The 27645-nt window shown below is 38.3% G+C and overlaps 1 protein-coding gene across 1 annotated transcript; it reads right to left on the bottom strand.

Moving 5' to 3' along the window:
• Positions 1-24720: 24720 nt before the first annotated feature.
• Positions 24721-25195, bottom strand: LOC101543200 (60S ribosomal protein L36a-like). The gene has a single exon (XM_004604485.2). The coding sequence runs from the start codon at positions 25193-25195 to the stop codon at positions 24842-24844; it is 354 nt and encodes a 117-aa protein (XP_004604542.2). The 3' UTR covers positions 24721-24841.
• Between the last annotated feature and the right edge of the window lie 2450 nt (positions 25196-27645).

The raw sequence follows: 27645 nt of genomic DNA, 5'->3' as shown, positions 1-27645 counted from the left end.
CCTGCCACAGAGGTGGAGGTGTGGGTAATGAAGGAGGGGTTGAGAGGGATACTGGGAACATTGGTGGTGCAGAATGGGCACTGGTGGAGGGATGGGTACTCGATCATTGTATGACTGAAACGTAAGCATGAAACTTTGTAAGTCTGTAACTCTACCTCACAGTGATGGTGATTCATTAAAAAGTTTTTCTAAAATTTTAAAAAGAATATTCATAAGAGCCAAAGAGTGGTTAAGTCACTTCCCTGGTATGTGCCCCATATAGGTTCAGTTCTCCCACATACACTCCCACATAAACTCCCCTGAGACCTAGCACAGTAAATCCCTGAGCATGGGGCCAGGAGTAATCCTGAAGAACTGCTGGGTGTGGCCTAAGAATTATAATTATAACCACCACTATCAAAAGAAAAAAAATAACATTTATGATTGATGGAGGAAGTAAAATAATTAATTTCAATAGGAATATTATTATTAGTTCTGATTGAATAATATAGACCAGGGCCTGCACTATGCACTCTCTATACATTACCTCATACAGATCATTCTCACAACATTCTTCTAAAATAGAATTTACCTGTTTTCTATCTCCATTTTCTAAATAAAGAAACTGAGACTGAAAGATATGAAATAACTCTCCAAAAATCATTCAGCTTATTAACAGAAGGACTGGGAATCAAACTCAGGTATGTTCCCTTCCAGAACATGAATTATTATTAAGAGTCAATTGAAAGGTTAGACACCAACAGATGCAGTCTGAGGATACAACTTTTCTCTAATAGAATTTTAATATTTTGAAGCCAATTAAACAAAGCAGAAAACCACACACCATGCTCCTGGTGTAGGTAGTGGCTTTCCAGTACCTTAGGGATTGCTGATCTCATAGTTGTAAATATGAATACTCCCTAAAATTAAGTCTCAGCAATCATAAGAGACTACATGTACATTCTCTCAGACTCTTTCAAAATATCTCCATCCTGACCCCAGTCTGACTCTTAGGAACTCAATTATGAATAACTATAAATCATGGTGCTTCAATTAAAAAAGAATTCTTTTAAATTCTTTAAACTGCATGTCTTCCCCAAAACCCCACTGACTGAAGTATGAAATAGATAGAATAAAATGTCAGTTTTCCATGTTTACTATCATTCACAGGTTTATGTTTCAACTTTGTAAGGACTTCATTCTGTATGAGGAAAAAGAAAGAATAAATCTCCTAAAGCAAAGAAGGCTTATTGATGGCATAACAGGAAGTATAATACCAATATTTGAGATCAACCAAGAATCAGAAAATGAAGAAAGTAAGTGAGGGCCAGTAAGTAGGGAGTAGTGAGGACTTTAGTGAACAGATAAGTACATTACCTGTCTAAAAGTTGAATAATAGCTATTATTCAACTCAGCCTGTTGACCAGTTAGGTATGTGAGTACATTGCTTTCAGAGTTTCCAACATTTCAAAAATGAAAATATGCATTTCACAAGTAATTTTCCAGCTTTAAAATATTAATAGCTGGAAATATAAAATATGAATATTAAATATTAAAATATTTTAAATATTTCTAACACACTAGAAAACTAATGGATTAACTAAATAAAACAAAATATACTTTTAGACTATAAAACCAATTTAGACAGAAAGAGAGAATGGAATAATAAATTGAGCAAAGGAGACAATTTTGTGGAACTGTTTATTTCTAATGATGCATATCTGAAACTAACAGTGATATAATATCATTTGGTGTTAATTAAATTAAATAAACCATTGTACCAATAAATAAGTAAATAAGTAAATATGACCATGTGAGCCTTGCATGCAGCCGACCTGAGTTTGATTCCTCTGTCCCTCTTGGAGAGCCTGGCAAGCTACCGAGAGTATCCCACCCACAAGGCAGAGCCTGGCAAGCTCCCCGTGGCATATTAAATATGCCAAAAACAGTAACAATAAATCTCACAATGGAGACATTACTGTTGCCCGCTCGAGCAGATCGATGAACAACGGGGATGACAGTGACAGTGACCGAGTTAATTCATCACTTGTACCACTTATCCCGTTGATATTTGATTTGCTCGAGCAGGAGCCAGTGATGTCTTCATCTGTCCCTGGCATGTGCTAGTGCTCGCTCCAGGAACGTGAAGAGCCTCAAACCATTTGTTCAGGGTTTTGACGAAGAAGTCTGACCATCTCGCAGGTGGGCAGCCACATGGTCTTTTGACATCCCATGGATTCCAGTCGGTAACATCTCTAGTCCAGCAGTCATCTCTAAATCACATTATGACTCCGGCCCATTTGATTTTCAACGACTTGGCAAACAAGACAGCATCCCTGATTCTTGATCATTGATGGAGGTCGGAACTCTGGATTCCTTTTCTCACTAGAGTGAAATATGATATTCCAGGCAGAGCTCTTTCAATTCTTCTTTGGGATACCCGAACAGCATTCTCATCCTGTTTTCATAGGGCCCAGGTCTCTGAGGCATATGTTAGTGCAGGAAGAACAGTGGAGTCGAAAAGATATGCCCGGAGCCGGAGATTCTTCATCCTTTTAACAGTTTCTTCAATGCTCTTGAAGGTGTTCCACGTCAGGGACTAGTTTGTTTTTCATGAACATTGTCTTGGTGAGATTCAGCTGTTGTCCAGCCTTTCCACACTCACAGTCAAAGTCAGCCAGCATTTGTGCCCCTTGGCTAATATTTGGTGTTCTGAGAACGATGTCATCAGTGAAGCAGAGGTGGTGTAATTGCCGACCATCTTCACTCCCATTTCTTCCCATCCAGTCATCGCATGATGTTCTCGAGGGTGGCACTGAAGAGTTTCACTGAAATGGTATCACCCTGCCAAACCCCTCTTTATGTCTATGATTTCTTCCTTGTAGAATGGTGTAATCCTGGTTGTAAATCTGTAATACAGCTCATGGAGGATCCTGATGTACTGAGTTTGAACACCCTGTTTGGCTAGGGCTTCAATGACTGCTTCAGTCTCAACAGAATCAAAATCCTTCTTTAAATTGATGAATGTTAGACAGCGCAACATTTGCGAAACTTCAATGAGCTTGGTCACTGTGTGGATATGTTCGATTGTGCTGAATCCTTTTTGGAACCCAGCTTGCTCACATGGTTGTCCTTCGTCTAGTGTTCTGCCTATTCTATTCAGAATGACTTGAGTGAACAACTTGCAGATGATAGTCGACAGGCAGATTGGGCAATAGTTGCCAATGTCGTGGATGTCTCCCTTCTTGTACAATAGAACAGTTCTGCTGGTTTTCCAGCGGGATGTAATCTTGCATTCAGACAGATAGCGTGTGAAGAGCTGAGCCAATGTATTGATGAGTACTGGCGGCAGATTCTTCAGGTGTTCGGGTCTGACCTTGTCTGGACCAGGTGCTGTATGCGTCTTTACTGATAAAATGGCATGTCGGATTTCGGAAGGGAGGGCGTTGGGAACGACATATTCATCTATCCTGTGGAATTTGGTATGTGGCAGGTGGACGTGTCTGTCGAAGAGATCCAAGTAGAAGTCATGAATAATCCTCTCCATTGCCCTTCTGGAAGATGTGATAGATCCATTAGGATGTCAGAGGGTCATCTTGATCTTGTAGCTAATTCCTACTTTTGTCTAAATGTTTGTTTGTCTAATTGCCACTAGAAATGGAATTCTACCTGTGTGTGACCCTGAGTGATAGAATTAATACTGATAATGAGAAAAGTATTAAAATGGCTTCTAATAATTTTCAAATATTCAAAAGCAGAAGCCTCTGGAAAATGGAAAGTTGTGTATTTGAAATGTCAGTTCAATAAACTCTTGGATCAATGGGATACTAAACTTTCTCCTCCTTTCAATTCTGAGCTGCTTTGAATCCAAACCACTACTTCCTTCATTAAGATCTGATACAGCCGAATTGGGCATTCAGCATGCACCTTTGGTTTTACTTATTATGTCATACAACAACTACATGTGTTGCTATTCTATTGTAGGATAGTTTAGGAATGTTTTTTCTAAAGGATAATGTTTTTCTGGCTATCCCCAGTTTAATATTTCCTGTCTCATAGGCTTACTTTGCCCTGAGTTGGCCTCTATTTCCCCAAATTGACCCAGCAAGTCTTATGTTGGATTAGCTATAGTGCTATAGTTGCTCTTTTTTATGGAAATAAATGCTTACTAATAACTTTAAACTTATCATATGTTTAATGTGAATAATATACATTGACTACAATGTCAAATTTTACTTTACATTATTTTAAATTGTGATAAGCCTGAGATTTGGAAATTAATCATTTCTTTTTCTGGTCACATATATTTGCTTCTTGTTATCTTTTGTACTTATTTATAACACTGAAACAATGGAATGTTTAAGAAAAAATAACTTTGTCTCATAAATTAGATACATCAATGAATTCAATGACTAAGAGGTTGAACTTTGGCATCCCTTTAAGGCCTTCAAGACTCCAACATCTCTTTATTTGACGGCAGCATCTGTTCCTCATAGAGCCATCTTACACTTTCAGTGAATCCTGACTTCAGTCTGAAACTTTCCCACGTCTTCAGCTCTGCAGAGGACAAATTGTAAACATTACTCTGGAAATATTTCCCTCCTGTAGAAGTTGAAGAAGATGAAGGGGAAAAGAAGGACTTCTGTACGTTGAACTGCTTATTTTAGCAATAAAGATAAGCCCTAGTCATTCTCAGATGCTCAAATACTCTGGTTTGGAACATCTTTACTGCTTAGATCTTGGACTGGAGCCCTGTTATGCTAAACAATTGACTTGGATGTCTGGTTTTCAAATTATTTGCAATATATAATCTTAGAGCACAACTATTATTACTAAGGACCTTTTAGGTGCAAGTCGTGTGCCAGATATTTACCAAATACTATCTCATTTAATCCTCGAAACATGACTCGGGTGGGCATGATCTTTCACGTAAGTCAGTTGCAGGGCTGTAGTGGGGTGGGGGGGTCCGGGACTCAGGTAAACTAACTTCAAGATTTAAATGTTTCTTTAAACATTATAGGAAATTATTGGGAAAGGAGAAGAGAACCCCTTCATAAATTTTGGTAATTGCAAAGTTAAACTCCAGGAAACCATTTATGCAACTATTCCCTTGACTCAGAATGCCATTTAACATTAGATTAAATTGGAGGGAGACCTGAGTACAGACGTCTGGGATTCACCTCAGAGTTAAACTGTGAGAAAAGAAGTCACAAAATGCTTGTGATACAGATTGCATGAGCTACTGGCTTTGACTTTCAGCTGTTGGAATAATCATTAGCAAATAACTTCTAGGCCATTGCTTCTATCAATCTTCTATTAATCTTCAGTAAACTGGATTTTTTTTCTTTCCTTGATTTTCACAGCCCGTGTTCTTTCTCTGGAAACCTCTGTTAATAATGAAAGTATGACTAGGCCAGGGCTGATATCCTAATTCTGTATTTATTGTCTCCTTGATGTTTGAACACAATACTTCCTCTAGATTTTTTTTTAATACCATCAATAAAAATCTTCTTAGTAAGAGCTACATTTGGTTCAGAATTCTTTCTTCCTTTCCCTTCCTAGGTATAGTGAGTTGAAAAATCCTTATGTGGCATATGATTTTTTTCCTCCCATCCAACAGAACATTTGGATTTACTATTTGACTTGAACAGTCGGTGTTTACTGGCAGCAACAAGAACAAAATTTATAGCAGCAAATAGAAGCTGAACTTGCAAGCTGGCTTTGCACTGAAGAACTTTGTGTTTGCCATTTCCTAATTGTGAAAACAATATGTCCAAGATTTTTGCAGTCATCAGCATTCTGATGTAACGACTTCCATCTGGTCAAAGGAAGAAATTCAGAGTCTCTATCTCCTTAAATTTTATTCCACTCCAATGCAAAGGTAAATGACTTAAGAGAAATTTGGAATATAAAAGAAATTTAGGCACTCTGAATTTGTTCTGCAAAGTATCTGTTAACATTCCCCTTATCCAAAGAATAATTTTCCTAAAGAGCAAACAGGGGAAAGACAGCCATTGCCAAGATCTTCTTAATGGAAGCGGCTCTAACTGAAGCAAGATGACAGGATTACTATGAGGTGAGAGAGGATAAAGAAAGCAGGATGATTTGTGGAGCATTTCAATTGGAGGTAATAAGGAGTCAGAGATCCATAGAGACAAAGCAATTGGAGAATAATACTGAGGCAATTGAGGCCAATAACATTGTAATAAGAAGCCATTTAACATCCCATCTCTTCCCATTTGGCATTAGGAATCTGGCACTGGTTGTTGAAATACAAAACTTATGATGGCCCTCACACTCTTCCACTGACCTTTTTTCCTCATTAGTGTGGGGTTGAAGCCCAAAGAAGTGTAGCATAATATTTCAAATGCTTGGTTTGCATTTTACTATATTCATTGATTCAATAAATATCAGCATTATGTCAGGAATTGTATTAGGTGCTAAGGATATGGATCATAAGCATTTCTTGGCACATATTACAGATAGTTAAAAGAGAAATCTGTTGCATATGGAGAATAACTTTAACTTGAGGTGTTCTGCCTCAAACAGTGAAAAGAGACTTTTCTACATATTAATTATTTGGTATTTTATAATCATCTTTCTCTTCTGAAGGGTAACTAACTCTAAAACTTATCCTACTTGTTAGGTGTCCATTCCTCATGGAATAAGTGAGCTTTTGACAACAGAGATTCTATTCATGAGTACACAATTAATTCTTACACAGTAAGAGCACATAAGCCTCCACAGAGGAAGTCTGGCCCTGCACACATAGGCACTCAAAAAATTTTTTTTCTGTTGTTTTTCTGTTTTCCTCCTATTTGATTGCGGTAATTAATATACAACACTAAGATCAAGATATTGTGTATATATACATGTCATATATGCATATATGGTGAAGTTATCCCAACAAATTATTTCACATCCATCAATGATTAAGTGTTAAGTGACAAAACAAACAGAAGAAGTTTGATTCAATTTCTAGAGACTATAAAATCCTAGCTCCAAAATAATCTTAAAGACAGAAATATGGGGTGGTAATTATAAGATGATTCTGAGTCTTCTGAAATGTCTCCTCTCTTTGTCCATGTTTCCCCCTCATCTTACTGATCTGAAGCAAGTGAAAAAAGACTTTAAAGACCTCTCTTGAAGATATGACCTACATATCATGCATAAGATTCTGCCACAATGAAATGTCACAATCTTAGCAGGGGGAGTGTCCTTGGCTTCTGGGGGCTTCTCCCATTGCACATGTGCCACTTCATCTCAGAGCTGGTCAGAGCAAGTACAACCCTACTCATGTTACTACCTTTCTCTAACTTCAACAAGGACACAATCTCTGATGTTAAAAAATTGAGTAATTATGTTGAGCACACTTATCTAAGATAGTCTCACTTTAAAATCTGTATTCAAAATCTCTTTTGCCCTGTCATTTAAACTTTTCACAGTTCTTAGGATTGGGACATGGAGGGAAACATCATTCAGCCCATCACACAGGGATTCTACCTTGAAACATCAGAAGATGAGAAGTTAGACAAGGCAACTCATGATATCTGGGTGAGTAGAACAGATAAGAACTGAAGGGCCAGAGAGATAGTACAGCAGGCACGGTGCTGCCCTCACATGTGACTGACCTGGGTTTGATCCCCAGCACCCCATAAGGTCCCCCAAGTCCTACTAGGTGTGATCCTTAAGCACAGAGCCAAGAGTAAGTAAGCCATGGGCACTGTTGGGTATGGGCACCCCCCACCCCAAAAATGAGTCAAAACAAGTTGCACTCCTGCTAATAATAAGCAAAGGATTTTATTCCCTATAAGATTCCAGGAGAGGATGTGTTCACTTGGCATCCTTGTGCAGGACTCCACTCAAGACCACTCCCATATTACGTTTGTATTGGTAATGCAGATAATTTTAGCAAAAAGAAGTTAGAGGTGGACTACCAAATGGTAGGTGATAAGAAGAGATAATACCATTAGCTTCAGGACAAATACCTATCGTGTATGGAACCACCATCAAAAGAGTTCCCCACTACCTAGTGAGGAATGCTTGAGATGTCCCATGAAGAAAGGCATGGACCTTTGGGTAATTTCATACCCAGAAATTCTCAAATGGCAGGTTCAGGGCAGGGAAATAGTATAGAAGAGGTAAGGAGCTTGCCTTGCATGCAGTATCTCTGCCATGACCCTATTTCATCCCAGCACCTGAGCATTGTCATGGTCTCTCCTAAGCATAAAGTGAGGGATAGACCCAGAGTACCACAGAGTATGGCCCAAATGCCCTTATGCCTGGTTATATATATATATATATATATATCACATATATGTAGTACATATATGTATATATATCTTTCTAGTGCTGTTCTAATGCCAGAGGATTTAAACCTGAACTTAGTCATTCCCTGGGGCTTGCTCCCTACATCTCCCTGACTAAGGTGGGTCTGGGTTGGTGAATGGAAGAATCTAGAATTGAGTGAGCAATTGGAGCTTCCGGAGTAGACCAACTTTCATAATTATACTCTCCAAATGCAGAGTATTTGTGCCAGAGTGGCCTAAAAATTATAAATCTGTCTAAATTCCCCAAATGGTAAAACATGTCCATCAGACACTTGTAGTGATGAATCATGTTGCTTTTTTGCTGGCTTCTATTTTCATTTAATAGACCACATATGCATAAGTGACCTAGCCATTCTGTTGAAACCTGCAAGTTCTGGTTACCATCAGCCATCTCAGGGAAAGGAACACATAACTCTGGTAATAGGAAGTTAAATTGTTAATTAAATGTATAGTTACAAGTATCAGAGATAGTACAGAGGTTAGGGTGCATGGCGTGCACCACATGGTCCCTGAGCAAAACGGGTGCATCACTGGAGGCCACTGAACATCACTGATATGGCCTTCGGAGGCCCTTGGCTCCACTGGGGTGGTCTTGGTGTCCAGGACACCACAGGGCCCTAAGAGCATTGCATCTTCAGACTCTTACATTGAACTACAGTTCTGGTTGGCAAAAGGTCACCAATGGGTCCTTTGGGCCTTCTAAGCATCTTCTGAGCACCCACACCACCCAGTAAGAAAGTAAATGATTACAGCTTAATGACTCAAATCTCTATTTGCATTTCAGTCATACAGTGATCATTTACATCCCTCCACCAGTGCCCATTCTCCTCCACCAATGTTCCCAGTATCCCTCTCACCACCCCCACCCCAACCCTCACCTCCCCACCCTGCCTCTGTGGCAGGGCATTCCTTTTTGTTCTCTCTCCTTTGGGATGTTGTAGTTTGAAATAGAGGTATTGAGGGGCCATCATGTTTGGTCTATAGTCTATTTTCAGCACGTATCTTTCAACCCAAGTGGATCCTCCCAACATCCTCTACCAGGTGTTCCCTTCTCTATCTGAGCTGCCTTTTTCCCAGCATGTGAGGCCAGTTTCCAAGCTGTGCAGCAGACCTCCTGGTTCTTATATCTACTACTCTTGGGTGTTAGTCTCTTACTCTGTTACTTTATATTCCACAGATGAATGCAATCTTTCTATGTCTGTCTCTCTCTTTCTGACTCATTTCACTCAACATGATACTTTCCATGTTGATCCATTTATATGCAAATTTTATGTCTTCATCTTTTCTAACAGCTGCATAGTATTCCATTGTGTAGATATGCCAAAGTTTCTTTAACCAATCATCTGGTTTTGGGCACTCCAGTTTTTTCCAGATTTTGGCTATTGTAAACAGTACTGCAAAGAACATACAAATGCAGATGTCATTTCTACTATACCTTTTTGCCTCTCCGGGATCTATTCCCAGGAGTGGTATTGCTGGGTCAAATGGGAGCTCAATTTCTAATTTTTTGAGAACCATCCATATTGTTTTCCAAAGGGGCTGAATTAGTTGGCATTCCCCAGCAGTGAAGGAGAGTCCCTTTCTTCCCACATCCGCACCAACACCGGTTGCTTTTGTTCTCTTAGATGTAGGCCAGTCTCTGTGGTGTGAAATGATATCTCATTGTTGTTTGATCTGCATCTCCCTGATGATTAGTGATGTTGAGCATTTTCTCATGTGCCTCTTAGCCATTCGGATTTCTTCTTTGAGAAAGTTTCTCTTCATCAAGTCTCAAATAGATTTTATGTGATAAACCACTTACTTAAAATAATGTGTTGTTAGTAACTATTTAACACAGTAAATCCTCTTAGAACTGATATTATAAAGAATGCCTTAACAGGTCAAGAAAGACTGTTTTTTATTTTTTACCAAAAAAATATTATCCTTGGGCTTCCTTTTCCATCATGTCATACAGAAAGCATGAGATGAATTGTTCTAGAACTGGTCTTCTCCTAATGGAGAAGATCTTTTATACATAGGCAGATCTTTTCACCTCCTTGAATCTCAGTTTCTTCATATGTAAAATAGTAACAGAGATTCTGACTTGCCCCTTTTCATGGTACTCTAGGGAAAATCAAATGCCATACTGTTAGGAAAACAGTTTTAATATCAATATGTAAACATATATAAGAAGGTATGTCTCAGAAATTGAGTATTTTTTGAAAAGTTTTTAAAAGGTCATACTTTTTTAATATTTTATTTTATTTATTTATTTTATAAATTTATTTTTAATTAGTGAATCACCGTGAGGGTATTCACTAATTAAGTTACAGATTTAAGTTACAGATTAACACAGTTACAGATTTATACATTTTTGTACTCATGTTTCCCCCATACAAAGTTTGAGGACCCATCCCTTCACCAGTGCCCATTCTCCACCACCGGTAAACCCGGCATCCCTCCTACCCTCCCCAATCCCATCTCCCCCCACCCCACCCTGCCACTGTGGCAGGGCATTTCCTTTTGTTCTCTCTCTCTAATTAGGTGTTGTGGTTCGAAATAGAGGTGTTGAGTGGCCACTGTGTTCAGTCTCTAGTCTACATTCAGCCTGCATCACCCTTCCCCCGCATGGCCTCTGACCACATTATAATTGGTGATCCCTTCTCTGAGTTGCCCTCTCCCCAGAATGTGAGGCCAGCTTCCAAGCCATGGAGTCAACCTCCTGGTACTTATTGTTACTATTCTTCGATTCTTGGGTGTTAGTCTCCTACTCTGTTATTTTATAGTCCACAGATGAGTGCAATCTCTCTATGTCTGTCTTTCTCTTTCTGACTCATTTCACTTAGCATGATACTTTCCATGCCGATCCACTTATATGCAAAATTCATGACCTCCTTTTTTCTAACAGCTACATAGTATTCCATTGTATAGATGTTCCAAAGTTTCTTCAGCCAGTCATCTGTTCTAGGGCACTTGGGTTTTTTCCAGATTCTGGCTATTGTAAACAGTGCTGCAATGAACATATAAGTGCAGATGTCATTTCTACTATACTTTTTTGCTTCTCTGGGATATATTCCCAGCAGTGGTATTGCTGGGTCAAATGGGAGCTTAATTTCTAATTTTTTGAAAATCGTCCATATTGTTTTCCAAAAGGGCTGAACTAGTCGGCATTCCCACCAGCAGTGTAGAAGGGTCCCTTTCTCCCCACATCCTTTCCAACAGCGGTTGCTTTTGTTCTTTTGGATGTGTGCTAGTCTCTGTGGTGTGAGGTGGTATCTCATGGCTGTTTTGATCTGCATCTCCCTGATGATTAGTGATGTAGAGCACTTTTTCGTGTGCCTTTTGGCCATTCGTATCTCTTCCTTGGTAAAGTTTCTGTTCATTTCTTCACCCCATTTTCTGATGGGGTTGGATGTTTTCTTCTTGTAGAGTTCAACCAGTGCTTTATATACCATTGATATTAACCCCTTATCTGATGGGTATTGTGTAAATATCCTTTCCCATTCTGTAGATAGTCTTTGTATTCTGGTCACTGTATCTTTTGCGGTGCAGAAGCTTTTTAGTTTAATGTAGTCCCATCTGTTGATATCTGTTTCTACTAGATTGCTTAGTTCCGTGTCATCTTTGAAGATACCTTTGTCTTCAATATTGTGGAGGGTTTTGTCGACCTTGTCTTCAATGAACCTTATGGTTTGTGGTCTGATATTGAGGTCTTTAATCCATTTTGATCTGACTTTTGTGCATGGTGTCAGGTCAAGGTCTAAGCCGATTCTTTTGCATGTGGTTGTCCAGTTGTGCCAGCACCATTTGTTAAAGAGGCTTTCCTTGCTCCACTTCACATCTCTTGCTCCCTTATCAAAGATTAGATAATCATACGTTTGGGGTTGTGTGTAGGGATATTCCACCCTGTTCCATTGGTCTGCGGCTCTGCCTTTGTTCCAGTACCATGCTGTTTTAATTGTTACTGCTTTGTAATAAAGTTTGAGGTTGGGGAGGGTGATGCCTCCCATCGTCTTTTTCCCAAGAATTGTTTAAGCTATCCATGGGCGTTTGTTGTTCCATATGAATTTTAGGATTGCTTGATCCGTTTCTTTGAAGAATGTCATGGGTATACTTATAGGGATCGCATTGAATCTGTATAATGCTTTGGGGAGTATTGCCATTTTGACAACATTGATTCTCCCTATCCACGAGCAGGGTATATGTTTCCATTTCCTCATGTCCTCTTTTATTTCATGAAGTAGCATTTTATAGTTTTCTTTGTAGAGGTCTTTTACTTCCTTGGTTAAGCTGATTCCAAGGTACTTGATTTTCTGGGGCACAATTGTGAATGGGATTGCTTTTTTCTTGTCCCTTTCCTCTGCCTCATTGTTTGTGTATAGAAAGGCCATGGATTTTTGGGTATTGATTTTGTAGCCTGCAACTTTACTGTATAAGCCTATTGTTTCGAAAAGTTTCTTAGTAGAGGCTTTAGGCTTCTCTTGATATAGTATCATATCGTCTGCAAATAGTGAGAGTTTGATTTCTTCCTTTCCTTTCTGGATGCCCTTAATCTCTTTTTCTTGTCTAATAGCTATCGCAAGTACTTTCAGTACTATATTGACGAGAAGTGGTGAGAGTGGGCATCCTTGTCTTGTGCCTGATCTTAGAGGAAAGGCCCTTAGTTTTTCCCCATTGAGGATAATGCTTGCCATAAGCTTGTGGTAGATGGCTTCGACTATCTTGAGGAAAGTTCCTCCAAACCCCATTTTGGTGAGGGTTTTCATCATGAAAGGATGTGGGATCTTGTCAAATGCTTTCTCTGCATCTATTGATATGATCATATGGTTTTTATCTTTACTTTTGTTGATATGATGGATCATGTTGATTGATTTCCGAATGTTAAACCATCCTTGCACCCCAGGATGAATCCCACTTGGTCACGGTGTATGATCTTTTTGATGAGTTGTTGGATCCTATTTGCTAATATTTTGTTGAGGATCTTCGCATCGGTGTTCATCAGGGATATTGGTCTGTAATTTTCTTTCTTAGTGGTGTCTTTGTTTGCTTTTGGTATTAGGGAGATGTGTGCTTCATAGAAACTGTTTGGGAGAGTTCCTATTTTTTCAATTTCTTGGAAAAGTTTGAGGAGAACTGGCAACAGGTCTTCTTTAAATGTTTGGAAAAATTCACTGGTGAAACTATCTGGGCCTGGGCTTTTGTTTTGGGGGAGATTTTTGATTATAGATTCAATTTCCTTAACATTTCCTTAACATTGATGGGTCTATTCAGGTATTCCAAGTCTTCTTTGTTCAGTCTTGGGAGATTGTAGGAATCAAGGAATTCATCCAATTCTTTTAGGTTCTCCTGTTTTGTGGCATGTAGACCTTCAAAGTAGTCTCTAATGATCTTTTGAATCTCGCTGGTTCCTGTTATGATATCCCCCTTTTCATTTCTGATTCGATTTATTAGGGTTCTCTCTTTTTCTTTCTTTGTGAGTCTTGCTAGCGGTTTATCAATCTTATTTATTTTCTCAAAGAACCAGGTCTTTGTTTCATTGATCTTTCGGATTGTTTTTTTGGTTTCGATGTCATTAATTTCTGCTCTAATTTTTACTTTTTCTTTCCTTTGGTCTAGTTTGGGTTCCTTTTTCTGGTACTTTTCTAATGTCTTGAGTTGTAATGTCAAGCTATATATGTGGGCCCTTTCTTCCTTCTTGAGGAATGCTTGGAGAGCTATAAATTTTCTCCTTAACACAGCTTTAGCTGCGTCCCATAGGTTTTGGTAGCTCGTGTCTTCATTCTCATTTGTTTCTAAGTATCTTTTGATTTCTTCCTTGATTTCCTTCCTGACCCACTCATTGTTCAACATTGAATTGTTTAATTTCCAGGTGTTTTAAAAAGAAATCTGACATAACCTTCTTCTGTATGGCTTGTGCATCGTAAACTCTTTTTTGGAAGGAAACACAAGAAAATGGTGAAAATAGTTACCTCCGGGTAGAAACCTGATAAGAGTGAAGGCAAGGAGGAGGAATTTTTACTCTACTATTCTTTGTGTGTTTTGAATTTATACCATATGTACACCATATATATTTAAACAGATAAAATGTTGCCTCTATCTAATCTTTCTGCAAAAGAACTTTTAGAGCCCTTTAGTGCTTCAGGATTAAATGAGATGCTTTAGTTCATGCAGCTAACACAGTTCCTGGCACACAGTAGTTATTCAGAAATGGTACTGCCCTTTCTCTTCAACACATCAATATGACAATCAACTCCCAGTGAATTAACTATGCACAAAGATATAACTAATGGGATTCTGCATCTGAGAAAGTTTATTGAATTTTATTGGAATGCTGGACACAGATGCTAAATGGGAATGCCAGAAAGTTGATGAATTATCTGGTAAAATAGTGGGAAAGGTGAAGAGAGCCAGAAACATACCAGGGAAGGCAAGGAAACACACAGGTCTGGAGAAAAGCAATTATATTTATTTGAGTTGCTTTTCAATTGCTGATGTTTCCAGACTGCTAAGTGCATTTTTCAAGTTGGAGTTACTTTGCTTTTGTGGTACTAAATGCTTATTAAATAACAAATAGCTTGAAATCTCATTAGTTAGATTATTGAACCTTTTTTGTTTCTTCAAATTTATGATTTCTCCTCATTTTATGGTGAGAAGTGGTGAGTCCATAAATCAGCATGCTTTATGGGAAGTTATTACACCAAGCCTTAAAGCCAAGACTTAGAATCTGATAGTATAGCTATAAAGTATTAAGACCCCTGAAATACTGCAATTCCTGCTAACCAGCATCCCCAAAACTGTCAGTTGTTAACTATGTCTCCCTGTTTTATATTGATGTAGTTGCATTAATTCTGCTATTCTTCTTATAGAATGAGTACTCAGAAGGTAGGAAAAATAAAAAAGTAAATAAAACTGAGATGTATCTCATGCATAAAACACCACCAGTGTTGAGATAGCTACGGAAAATTTATAATGTTGCTACTCAAAGTGGGATTCCCACTGGCATCACCTAAAATTTTATTCCCTATATAAAATCTTGTGCCTTCCCCCAAGTCCTACAGAATCAGATTCTCTAGTTTCACAAGATCCCCAACTGATTTCCATGAATAAAAATTTGAGAAGTGCTGCTTAAGTGTATTGTGTTTCAAGTATAAAAATATTGATAAAAAGACAATTTATTTTGTCTTATAAAAGAGAAATAGTTAACATTGGATTGTTTCTCATAGGTAAATAATTTGAAAATATAAAACATACATAAAAATAAACTGGAGACACTAATCTATAGACTTTGGGAGAGTAGAATCATATGGGGACATGGGAAGTGAAGGAAGGAAGTAGAGGATTAGCTCAAAGATGAAGTGTCAAAGTCATGGCAATGAGGGTCTGAAATGTCCCCAATTTTGGTTACTAGAAGAAAGAGTAGACAACAGATTGAAAAAGTGAATCTATTAGTAATTGAAGTGCCATCAAAGCCAAGCCACTATTTATAACAAAGGACATCTGTAACGTAGGGCTCTATGAGTTTTCCTTAATAAATCAGGTAAGTCTGTATGATGTATCCACCGTTATTCTTACTACAGTCTCCCCGTGAAATTTAAATAATTTCATCTTTCACTCTGTCTTTTTAATATCATTTCCCTTAATTTAATTCATAAAAGTGCTACTGATATTTTTAGGTGATATGTATTATTGTCATTAAGATTTCTATAATTTCAACTAACAACAAAACAAACAAAACTGCTTTGAACTTCAGTGTATTTTTCTATATGTAATTTTAATTAGAAAAATCAAGAACTTACCATAAGTGTGATCATGACTAAGAATCCACTACTAACTTGAGTAGATGTTCTCAGGGCTATATGGGGAGAAGAACTGAGGATAAGGATAACACCAGAGACAGAGGAAAACATTCCTGCCATAAGCACATTTGTTTTAAAGTAGGAAGGAATATATATGCTTGGGAATATTCAGACCAATTCCTTTGTAAAAAATCACAAAAGTAATAGATATCAGCAACAAGCTGGTGACTATTTTGACTCTTTAATAACAAATTTATGGGAAAAAATACTACTTCAATATGGAAGGCCCTCATTATTTTAATTGCAGGTGACCAAGTTATAATCCATTACAATGAATAATTTCTCTTAGAAAATCTCTATATTATATACCAGATGATTAGGACATCAGCCAATTTTTGTTATATATTTAAAGATTTTAGATATTCTACTGTAACAAATGACATTTCTGATTGTGGAAATATATTAAGATTCAACCAAAGTCTAAAACCTATTGAACAATTTTCATTTGGTTTACATGGAAAGTCTTTTCCTGCATTTAACTATGGAAATCTTTAGAGAAATTCTCAATGAACAAAAAAATAATAAACTTTTAATTTTGTATAGCTTTTATAAAATATAAACCAGTAAAAAGAGCTCTGCATTGGTAAGTTTAGAGAATAAGGCGACTATTATTATATGGCTGATTATTTGAGTTCTGGTTTTACAGGCAAAGAACAACTCTTTATATCTATTCTAAGTGTTAGCTTTTGCACAGTTATCTCTGATTTGTGTCATGCACGTGGGTTTTCGTGTATTACAACAATTGAGAGTTTGTGCCTCTGTGACTCAATGCTGATAGGGATAAAAGTAGTTTAGTTTGCAAGTTAGAACTGCTTTATATTAAACACAACAGTACAGCAGATAGTTTTTAAAGAAAGACAGCAGGAATTGAATACAGTGACTTGAATTAAAATATATTTTGCATTGTCTGTGTTCCCTCCAAGCTGGTGACAAAGCTAGACTAGCATGCTAGAACAAGCAGACTGGAAAATTAAATTCTTCTCATTCTCACTTTGGGCAGTAGGCACAGTTGAAACCGCTAGCCTCAAATTTCTTTCTCTGTGTTTTCTGTTTTCTTTTCTTTTCTCCCTTCATAACAAGGCAGCGAAACTTGCTAACATCATTAAAAATGAGACTTTTGCAAACCTAATGACTAAATCAGAGAAATATTGGGCTGGAAATTTCCTTTGTGTGAGTCAGGTCTGGTGCTTTGTCTCCTGCTGCCTGGAGTCTCAGGACTTGTGGGAATCCAATGAGATGATGCATGTGAGAACACCACTAACTTGCAGCCATAATCTTGGGTAAAGATTCACATTGTTATTTTTAGGCGGTTACTCCTAGACCATCACAGAATATTAGGGGGAAAATGTTTTATTCTTATAGAAGGAACTATTTCATTTACTTCATTACTTAGCAGATCTTTTGGTGTTTTTTTTTTTTTTGCCTTTTGGGCCACAGCTGGTGATGCTCAGGGGTTACTCCTGGCTCTACACTCAGAAATTATTCCTGGTGGTGTTCAGGATCCATATGAAATTCCGGGGATGGAACCTGGGTCAGCCACATGCAAGGGAAAAGCCCTCCCCACTGTACTATCGCTTCAGCCCCACTTAACAAATTCTCAAGATAATCATTATACCCATATGCACCCTAAATTCACCCTCTAGACTGAACAAACTACCTTTTAGATCATTTCTTTTTTAAAAAAATTATTAAATCCCAGGGAAATACAGTTACAATGTTATTCATGATTAAGTTTCAGCCCTACAATGTTCATGCAACAATTCCCTCAATAATTTCTTAACAGAGAGAAATAAGATTGGTCTTGGGACTCTTTATACAGTTAATCTAATTAGACAAGAAACTTTTAAGAGGAAGAAAGTTTATCCCCCAGGAAAAAAAAATAGCTAGAAAAGAAATGAGCAAATAATTGCATGAATCAAGATAGGGAAGCCCTTTTAAAGTAACTTCAATTTTAAAAATATATCAATATTATAAATCTTTTTATATTAGTGACTATTACAAAAGTTTTTATGCAAATTATAGACTGGGAAACAAAACATATAACTGTGTAATGGATACCCAAATTTATAATTTGTTATATTTGTTATTATTTATTTTATTACTGAAACATCATGAAAATAAATTTAAAGGAATAACTATCATATGAATTACAGTGAAACCAGAATAAGAGACAATGGAATACAAGGGATAGCAGCTCATTTTTGAAAGATGGAGAGCAGATGAGAAAAACCAGGGGAACTGACGAACTAGAGCATCAAATATCTGCACAGGAAATGCCAATGAGAAGCTGGCCAACCCCTGCAAGGCAACACTAGAAAATTCATGATGGGAAGTGCCAACTAGTATGTGAGGCAGAATAATTTACAATATGAAAAATGTAATTTCCAATGAGATATGTGTATTCAATCAAAATCACTAGAAAACAAATGTAAAATTTAAAAGAGATCAATATCAGACTGCAATGGCTGAAAATATAATTTTGTTCAGTCATTCAACCATGAACCTAAACTCTAGTCTTGATATTCTTCTAGATCTTCCAGAGACAATAGCAAATAAACTAGCTTTCCCGGGAGGAACATATACCCACTCTACTTCCAAGTGAGTGAGTGGGCTGAGCCTTAGAGCTCTCTCTATGATAAGGGGGGAAAGACCAGGGGCCTCCTCTCTCTTTTCCTCAACTTCTCCATATTTTCTCTGTCAACATCAAAGCACTTGTGCCTTGCTGTGTGGCACCCAAGGGGATGCGCATTAAGGGAGGCCCCCTGCCATGTTAGTAAGGCAGGGTGCTAGGATCTTTGCTAAAACGTGAGTGAGCTTCTTCAAGAGCGGGCTTTCTTTCACTGACCAGAAAAAGAGCAGAAATCAGAAGCTGTAGTTGACTGGGAGGGTCTAGAAAACAAGCATATAAACAATGTGAAGTGGACCTGAGTGAACATTAAGAAAAAAGAGGGGTTTCTGTGCTCTAGGTTATGGGCATAGAAGGCCTCTTCCTTAGAGAAAAAACACCTGAAGAAATAGGGTACTTATACCTCATCTCTGAGAGGAGCACTCCACACAGAAGGAAGAATGATTGCAAATAGTCGGATCAGCATATTTGGAGGAGGAAAATAATAAAGACTGGTTTCTAATGGTTGGATTGCATTGACTCCTGCATGAGATAGGCTTTGGGGGGCAAACACAGAAACAGGGAGACCAATTTGGAGACCATTGCGATCATTAAAGAATATATTTCAGTAAGGGGTATAAAGTGATGAAGGAACTAAAGGAAGTAAATACATAACCATTAAAAAGTCATATTATTATTAATTTATTTCCTTTTTTATAGGGTCCATCTTAGGTGATACTTAACCCATCAGGGCTGGAAGTGTTTGGGAGGCACTAGGGCTACATGTGATATTTCCTGGAAGGTCATGTAGTATTTGGCATCAAATGTCTGGCCTCACTCATGCACATGTTCCAGCAATTGGACTAGCACCCCAGTCCCTGGATATATTTTAATGATTGTGCTAATAGGTCTTGCAGAAGCATTGGGTGTCATGTAGGAAAGAAAGACTGGAGTCAAGGATAATGATAAGATTTGGGGCCTAAGAAACTAGAAAACAAAACTGTCATATACAGAATCTCTTCCTACTCAATGGAGACACATGTCAAAACCCCCAATGAATGCAAATAGTAATGAATTCTAAATGTGTGTGTGCATATGTCTATGGACATATTTTTGGTATCTACATACCTATGATAAATTCTTATTTGTAGATTAAGCATAGAAAATGGTCAACAACAGTAATTAGTAATAAAATAGTGCAATTATAACAATATACAAAATATCTAAAAGTTATGTAAATATGATCTTTCTTATAAAATCTCTTACTTACCTGTTATTTTCAGACCATGTAGATCACAATTAACTGAAACTACAGTAAGATGTACCACAGATAAAGAGGAGGGCTGTTTCTCAGATAGGAAGATTGTGGGAGGAGGGTTTAAGGTATGTGCATTTGTGGTTGTGATTGTGAGACATTGAATCAATAAATCAATTGGTTTCATGCTTACTGAATTTCCAATGCCTGCTAAACAGCTAAGAGAAGATGTTGGTGATACATCTGGGATTTAGAAGAAAAGTCAGGACTAGACTGATTTGCTCAGCGGAAGCAGATGCTTCATTTGAAGCCAGGCATTGGCTGAGATGACAGAAAAGCTATATTTACCATACAAAAAATTTAAACATATATGAATATCTAAAAACTGAGAATGTTTATAGATTTGATACAAGACTATGCTTTCTCTTACATTGTATTGCAAGCTACTGCAGCACCACTGAACGCGTCCTGTGGCCTAGAAGTGGTGCCATGCCCTGTCTTCCTGCATGCATTCATCTTGGGAGGTCTCCAGCCCAGCTGACTCTCCCTGCTGTTCAGCAATCCTGTTCTTTCCTCCTGCCATTCCACCGGACAAGACGCCCAGCCCCTTTCCATCTCTTCTAACACCCACCCACCCCCTCCTCTGCCCACATCCACCTCTTCAACAGCTTTGCTTGCCCTCTTTGTATGTAACAAAAGCTGCCATTTAACGAGAAAGACATGTTTTTAAATTTAATTTTCCCTTCCAAATACACAGAGATTAGAATTAGGGCGAAAATCACATTTTCCAAATCACAAAAGTTATTGCCAAAATCCAAAATATTTGAAAAACAGGTCAAGAGGCTTTTTTGAAAGCATTAGGTTTTCCCATCTGTTGTTCAATTCATGACTCGTGTGTCAGGCTCTCTTGTGTGTGGATGCCATTGTCTCAGCTGCCCCCTGACTGTATTTTACTTATTTATTTATTTATTTATTTATTTATTTATTTATTTATTTATTTATCTAGTCTTATTTATTTGTTTTTTGAGTCACACCTGGCAATGCTCATGGGTTACTCCTGGCTCTGAACTCAGGAATTTCTCCTGGCAGTGCTCCGGACACCATATGAGATGCCAGGAATGGCACCTGGATCTGCTACATGCAAATGCCCTACCTGCTCTACTATCACTCCAGCCCCAGACTGCGTCTTTCATTTCCCTGGGCATGGGTGGTGTACCATGGGGAGTGCTGTGAATATAGACAGCTCCTGATGTGACCTGTGACCATAGACCCTAACTCCCAGGATCTCAGTAAACAAGAATGCAAGTAGCTTCTCCCATTACTTGAGGCTGGAGACTTTATATCTCATGGCATTAACATTGTGGATGCACATGGATTTTTTCCTTATCAGACAGGAGAAGAAAGCCTGAGAGGTGAAATTATCTACAACTTTCACTTTATAAGCAAACTCAAGCACTGAGCTATGTTTTGCAAGGCCATGTTTCCATCATTGTTCATTCACTACATCTAAATAGAAGCCCAGGCTCGTGGGGAAAAAAATCACAGTTGACATTGGAATGAAGATTCTTTCCCTGAACAATAGAAGAAGGGGCTATGTCTGCTGAAGTCAGGGACTAAAATTATTTCAAAAATAAAAATTCTACCCTGATTCTGTTATTTCTCCCCTTAGTACGTTAATATGAGTGAGTCACATTTCTTCAGAGTAAGATTCAAGTACATACACTTGAATGTGCTTGTAAATGTGTGTGAATAAAAACACCGAGTTTTGAATATTTGAAGATATAAAATTTGGGAAAAAAATTTTACTAGCATTAAGTCTAGTTACATTTTCAATCTTGTAGTTTAGGTAACATGGTTACAGTAATATTAATGTTTACATACTAAGAAAGATGCTAGGGCAGAAGTGATAGTACATAGGGTATTTGCTTTGAATGTAGCCTGACTAAGTTAGATCCTTCACACCCACTCCGGAACCTGACAAGGAAGATTCCTGAGTGCAAAGCCAGGGGTTATTCCTGAGGAATTCTGGGTATGACCACAACACAAGCAAACAAACAAAAAAACATACAAAAAAGCGGCTATAACCACCAAAGTGCCCCAAGACCTTCTACTATGTCCTGTGTTACTTCTTTTTTTTTAATTTTATAGAATCACCATGAGATAATTGCAAGCTTTCATGTTTGGGTTACAATCTCACAATGATCAAACACCCATCCCTCCACCAGTACACATTCCCCACCACCAATATCCCTTGTATACCCCCTTTTCCCAACCACCCACTGCCTCCATGCCAGACAATATTCCTCATACTCTCTCTCTACTTTTGGGCATTATAGCTTGCAACACAGACACTGAGAGGTCATCATGTTTGGTCCATTATCTACTTTCAGCATGTATCTCCCATCCCAACTGATTCCTCCAGCCATCATTTTCTTAGTGATCCCTTCTCTATTCCATCTGCCTTCTCCCCTCCGCTCATGAAGCAGGCTTCCAACTATGGGGCAATCCCCCTGGCCCTTGTATCTACTGTCCTTGGGTGTCAGGCTCATGTAATGTTATTCTATACTCCACAAATGAGTGCAGTACTTCTATGTCTGTCCCTCTATTTCTGACTCATTTCACTTAGCATGATACTAATAAGCTCTCCATGTCTATCCATTTATAAGCAAATTTCATGACTTCATCTCTCCTAACAGCTGCATAGTATTACATTGTGTAGATGTACCAATGTTTCTTTAACTAGTCATCTGTTCTAAGGCACTTGGGTTGTTTCCAGATTTGGGCTATTGTGAACAGTGCTGCAATGAAAATATGGGTACAGATGTCATTTCTACTGTGCTTTTTTGCATCCTCAGGATATATTCCCAGAAGTGGTATTGCGGGGTCATATGGAAGCTCAATTTCTAGTTTTTGAAGGACTGTCCATAATGTTTTCCAGAAAAGCTGGACCAGTCGGCATTCCCACCAACAGTGAAAGAGCGTCCCATTTTCCCCACATCCGCACCAGCACTGGGTGCTTTTGTTCTTTTGAATGTGTGCCAGTCTCTGTGGTGTGAGATAATATCTCAGTGTTGTTTTGATTTGCATCTCCCTGATGACTAGCAATGTGGAGCATTTTTTCATGTGCCTTTTGGCCATTTGTATTTCTTTTTTGAGGAAGCTTCTGTTCATTTCTTCTCCCCATTTTTTGATGGGGTTGGAGGGTTTTTTCTTGTACAATTCTACTAGTGTCGTGTATTTCCTGGATATTAATCCCTTATCAGATGGGTATTCGGTAAATATTTTTTCCTATTCTGTGGGCTCTTTCTGTATTTTGGTCACTCTTTCTTTTGAGGTGCAGAAGCTTCTTAGTTTGATGTAGTCCCATTTGTTTATGTTTGCTTCCACTTGCATGGTCAGTGCTGTTTCATCCTTAAAGCTGCTTTTAGCTTCAATGTCATGGAGAGTTCTGCCTACATTTTCTTCTATATTCCTTATAGATTCATGCCTGATATTGAGGTCTTTAATCCACTCTGATCTGACTTTTGTGCCTGGCATTAGACAGAAGTTGGAGTTCATTTTTTTGCAGGCAGCTATCCAGTTTTCCCAGCACCACTTGTTGAAGAGGCTTCCTTGTTCCACTTCACATATCTTGCTCCTTTGTCAAAGGCTAAGTGGCCATACATTTTCGGGTCTGTGACAGGATATTCAACTCTGTTCCATTGGTCTGCAGGTCTGTTTCTAGCCAATACCAGAGAGCATAATTTCTTTGTTTATTCACCTATCATTGAATATTTAGATTGTTTTTTTTTATATCTGGGCTGTTGTATTTAACACTGGAACGAACATAGGTGTGCTTTATCTTTAGGATTAGTGTTTTGGGGTTGATTCAAGAAAAGGAATTCCTGGGTCATGTGGAAACCCTTTTGAAAAATCGTGATGTTTTCCACAGAGCTTGACCAGAAGACATTCCCACCAACAGTGAAAGAATTTTTGGTTTTTGCCACATCCTTACCCAACATTAATTGTTTCTAGTATTGTTGATATTTGTCATTCTCACTGGCATTAGATGATAGCTCATTGTAGTTTTTATTTGCATTTCCCTGGTAACAACTGTGCCTACTAATTTTCCTATATATTTTTTGGAAAATTGTCCGATCAGCTCCTTTTCTCCATTTTGATGGAGCTATTGGATTTTATGCTGCTGAATTTTGTGAGTGTTTTATATTATTCATCCTTTATCTGCTGTATGGTGTATAAATATGTTCTCCTAGTCAATAGAATGTCTTCAGCCCACCTTATTTATTTAAAATAAGTTAAAAATAATTTCTCTCGTTCAGTATGAGGTCAGGCAGAAGTCAAGGGTGGCCACTTTCTCCATCATTATTATAATTTTTTTTATAATTTATTTATTTTTAATTAGAGAATCACCGTGAGGGTACAGTTACAGATTTATACACTTTTGTGCTTATACTTCCCTCATACAAAGTTCGGGAACCCATCCCTTCACCAGTGCCCATTCTCCACCACCCGTAAACCCGGCATCCCTCCCACCCTCCCCACTCCCATCTCCCCCCCACCCCACCCTGCCACTGTGGCAGGGCATTCCCTTCTGTTCTCTCTCTCTAATTAGCTCTTGTGGTTTGCAATAAAGGTGTTGAGTGGCCGCTGTGCTCATGTGGGGGAAGGGAGTTACGGGCTGAATGAGGGCTATTATAATTTTTTTTTTACAAGAAATAAGCAAATTTCCCCTCAGGGAGTTTATTCATGACACTACTTAATTTCCCTCCTAAAACATGGATTGTTCCATCAGTCTGTCACAGCCCAGGATTTCTGTCTTCATAATAAAAGATGAAGCTTAGAACTGGATCACTTGTCCCTTTCTCTTTTTATCGCCTCCCAGTTCAAAATGCTTGTATCTCTTAATGGCCAGCATTCTCTTAGATCTGCAGTTGGGCTCGACACATTCAAGTCTCAACACAATCTTCTTTGTAGTTTTAGCCTTTTTCCGGAAAATCGGCTTAGTCTGACCTCCGTAACCACTCTGCTTCCTGTCATAACGACGCTTTCCCTGGGCATACAGAGAATCCTTGCCCTTCTTGTACTGTGTGACTTTGTGGGGCTGATGTTTGCCACATTTCTTGCAGAAAGTCCGGCGGGTTTTCGGTACGTTCACCATGCTTGCGGCAGCGGCGTCCGCGAGGAAAGGCATTATTATAATTTTTGAACTCCTTTTCACAGCATTCAGACAAGAAAAAGGAAATAAAAGGCATTACATTGAAAAAGAAGAAGCTAAACTGCCATTAGTAGCAGCTGACAGAGCCGGAACAATAGTACAATGAGGAAGACACTTGCCTTCACACAGACAACCTAAGTTCTGTCTCCAATATCCCATAGGTCCCCCAGCCCTGCCAGGAGTGATCCATAAGCACAGAGTCAGGCATAAGTTCTGAGCACCATGTGTGTGCTGCCCCATACACACACACCAAAAACATAGCAGATGACATGTCAATTAATATAGAAAGCCCTAAAGATGTTACCAAAAAAAAACCCTCTTAGGAATAACCCATACAGCAAAGTAGCAAGCTATAAAATTAATATATAATAATTTGTTGCACCTTCATATGCAAATGATGAAAGGAAATACGTTTTAAAAGGCAACTTCATTTAAGGTGTCCAACTGTGTGTAGTGGCAGTGTCATAGCCAATGGCATTTATATGAGGGATAATGACTGACAATTGAAAGCTTGTCCCAATTAAAAGCATATACAAAAACACAAAAATCAACTTAACTAAGGTTCCAAAATTAACTTACCTTGAAATTGCTATCTAAAAATTAACTTAACAAAGAATCTGAAAGACATGAATCAAAATCATGTAAGTCACTATGGGAATAAATAGGAGAGGATACCAAGAAATGGGAAAGTGTTCTATGTTCATGAATTAGAAAAATTAACATTATTAAAATTATCATTATACCCAAAATATTATATAGATCCAATACAGTCTCATCAAAATATTAATAAAGTTTTTCAAGGACTTAGAATAAACATTGCAAAATTCATGCATCAAAGAATGAAACTCTCTGAATTGCAAAGCAATTTTGAGAAAAACAAGATGGGAAGTATTGCATTTTTAATTTTTAATCATAGTAAAAACTATAGTAATCAAATGTATGTGTACTAGAATAAAGATAGACTTTCAAACCAGTGAAAGAGAATTGAGAGCCAAGATATAAGACCTCAGATATATGGACAATTAACATATGACAAAGTATGAGTGAGTATATGAGTGGGGGTGGAAAGAAAGAAGGAAGGAAGGAAGGAAGGAAGGAAGGAAGGAAGGAAGGAAGGAAGGAAGGAAGGAAGGAAGGAAGGAAGGAAAGAAGGAAGGAAGGAATCGAGGGAGGGAGGGAGCATGGAGGGAGGGAGACAGGGAGGAAGAAATAGAGAAGAGAGAGAAAGAGAGTGAGGGAAAGAGGTGGAAGGGAGGAGAAGAAAGGAAAGCCATATCTCACACCACATAAAAAAGTTAATTGAAAGTGGATTAAAGACCCTGAGATTAGACTAGAATTCAGAAACTAACTGAGAAATACACAGATAAAAGAACACTCCAGGATGTAGACCTTGGAGGTATGTTCATTGATTTGACTACATTGGCAAATACAATAAAGATCAACAACTGGGACTACATCAAATTTAAAAGTTATGTATGATTGAAGAAATTATTAAAATAAGTATTTTTTACAGTGAATTTGTGTATACCTATATAAGAGCTTAATAAAAAGACTTAATTAAATACTAAGGCAATGAGAAGGTAATGGAGACAGAATATTTTCTTTCCACTGATTTTTTAATCTGGAAGGCCTAGGTCATAGACTCTCAGCTGTCTGTGTCCATGCCCATGAATTGCTGCTATAACCCTCTGCCCCACCTCTCCTAAGAAACTGTCAACACACCTAGGACTCCTGTACCTGTTCTACTGATTGAGGCAAGTCCTAAAGACTGAAGAACTTTAAAGTTATCTCCCTGCTCTTTCTGACTCCATCTACAGCAACCTCACCCTCAAACTGAAGATTTATGATATATCCTGGGTTCAAGTTAGAGATGTTTTAGAGCCCAAACCAGACCTGCTGACTGTGACACTGTCCAGATAACATTATTCTCCCTTCTCTCCTAGATATATCTTCTGACGCTGAGCTTTGGCTCACTACAATGTGTTTTCCACCAAGGTCCCACAACTTGAATGTGCAGGTAAACCACCTGGTAATCTTGTTCAAAAGCCAAGTCCATTCCCTGGGGTGCCAGAGACCCTGCATTCTAGCAAGGTGAGCTGGATGTCTATAATCTCGGGACCACACTTCTGACAGCAAGTCTTCTAAGTGTACATGAGGCGGCAGTTGTTTGTACTCTCAGTGCCCTCGAAGTCCAACCATGGCCATAGGGACATTTCTTAGGGGATAGCAGGAAACTAGTCCTTCAGTTAAAGAGGAATCACATGAGGTTGGGCTTTGCCGGAAAGGGGAGAGGAAATAAAGAAACTAGTTATTTTAAAGAGAAATAAGAAATGCAATAGAGCAAAATTGCAAATCCCCAAGTATATTCTAGGAAATATTGGTCTGGTGGGATGTCAACAGAGTCTGTGTGCAAAAGAAGTGAAAGA

This window comes from Sorex araneus, chromosome 1 (genome assembly GCF_027595985.1).
Source record: "Sorex araneus isolate mSorAra2 chromosome 1, mSorAra2.pri, whole genome shotgun sequence".
NCBI classification, from domain to species: Eukaryota; Metazoa; Chordata; class Mammalia; order Eulipotyphla; family Soricidae; genus Sorex; species Sorex araneus.
This window is presented reverse-complemented; position numbering and strand designations above follow the sequence as displayed.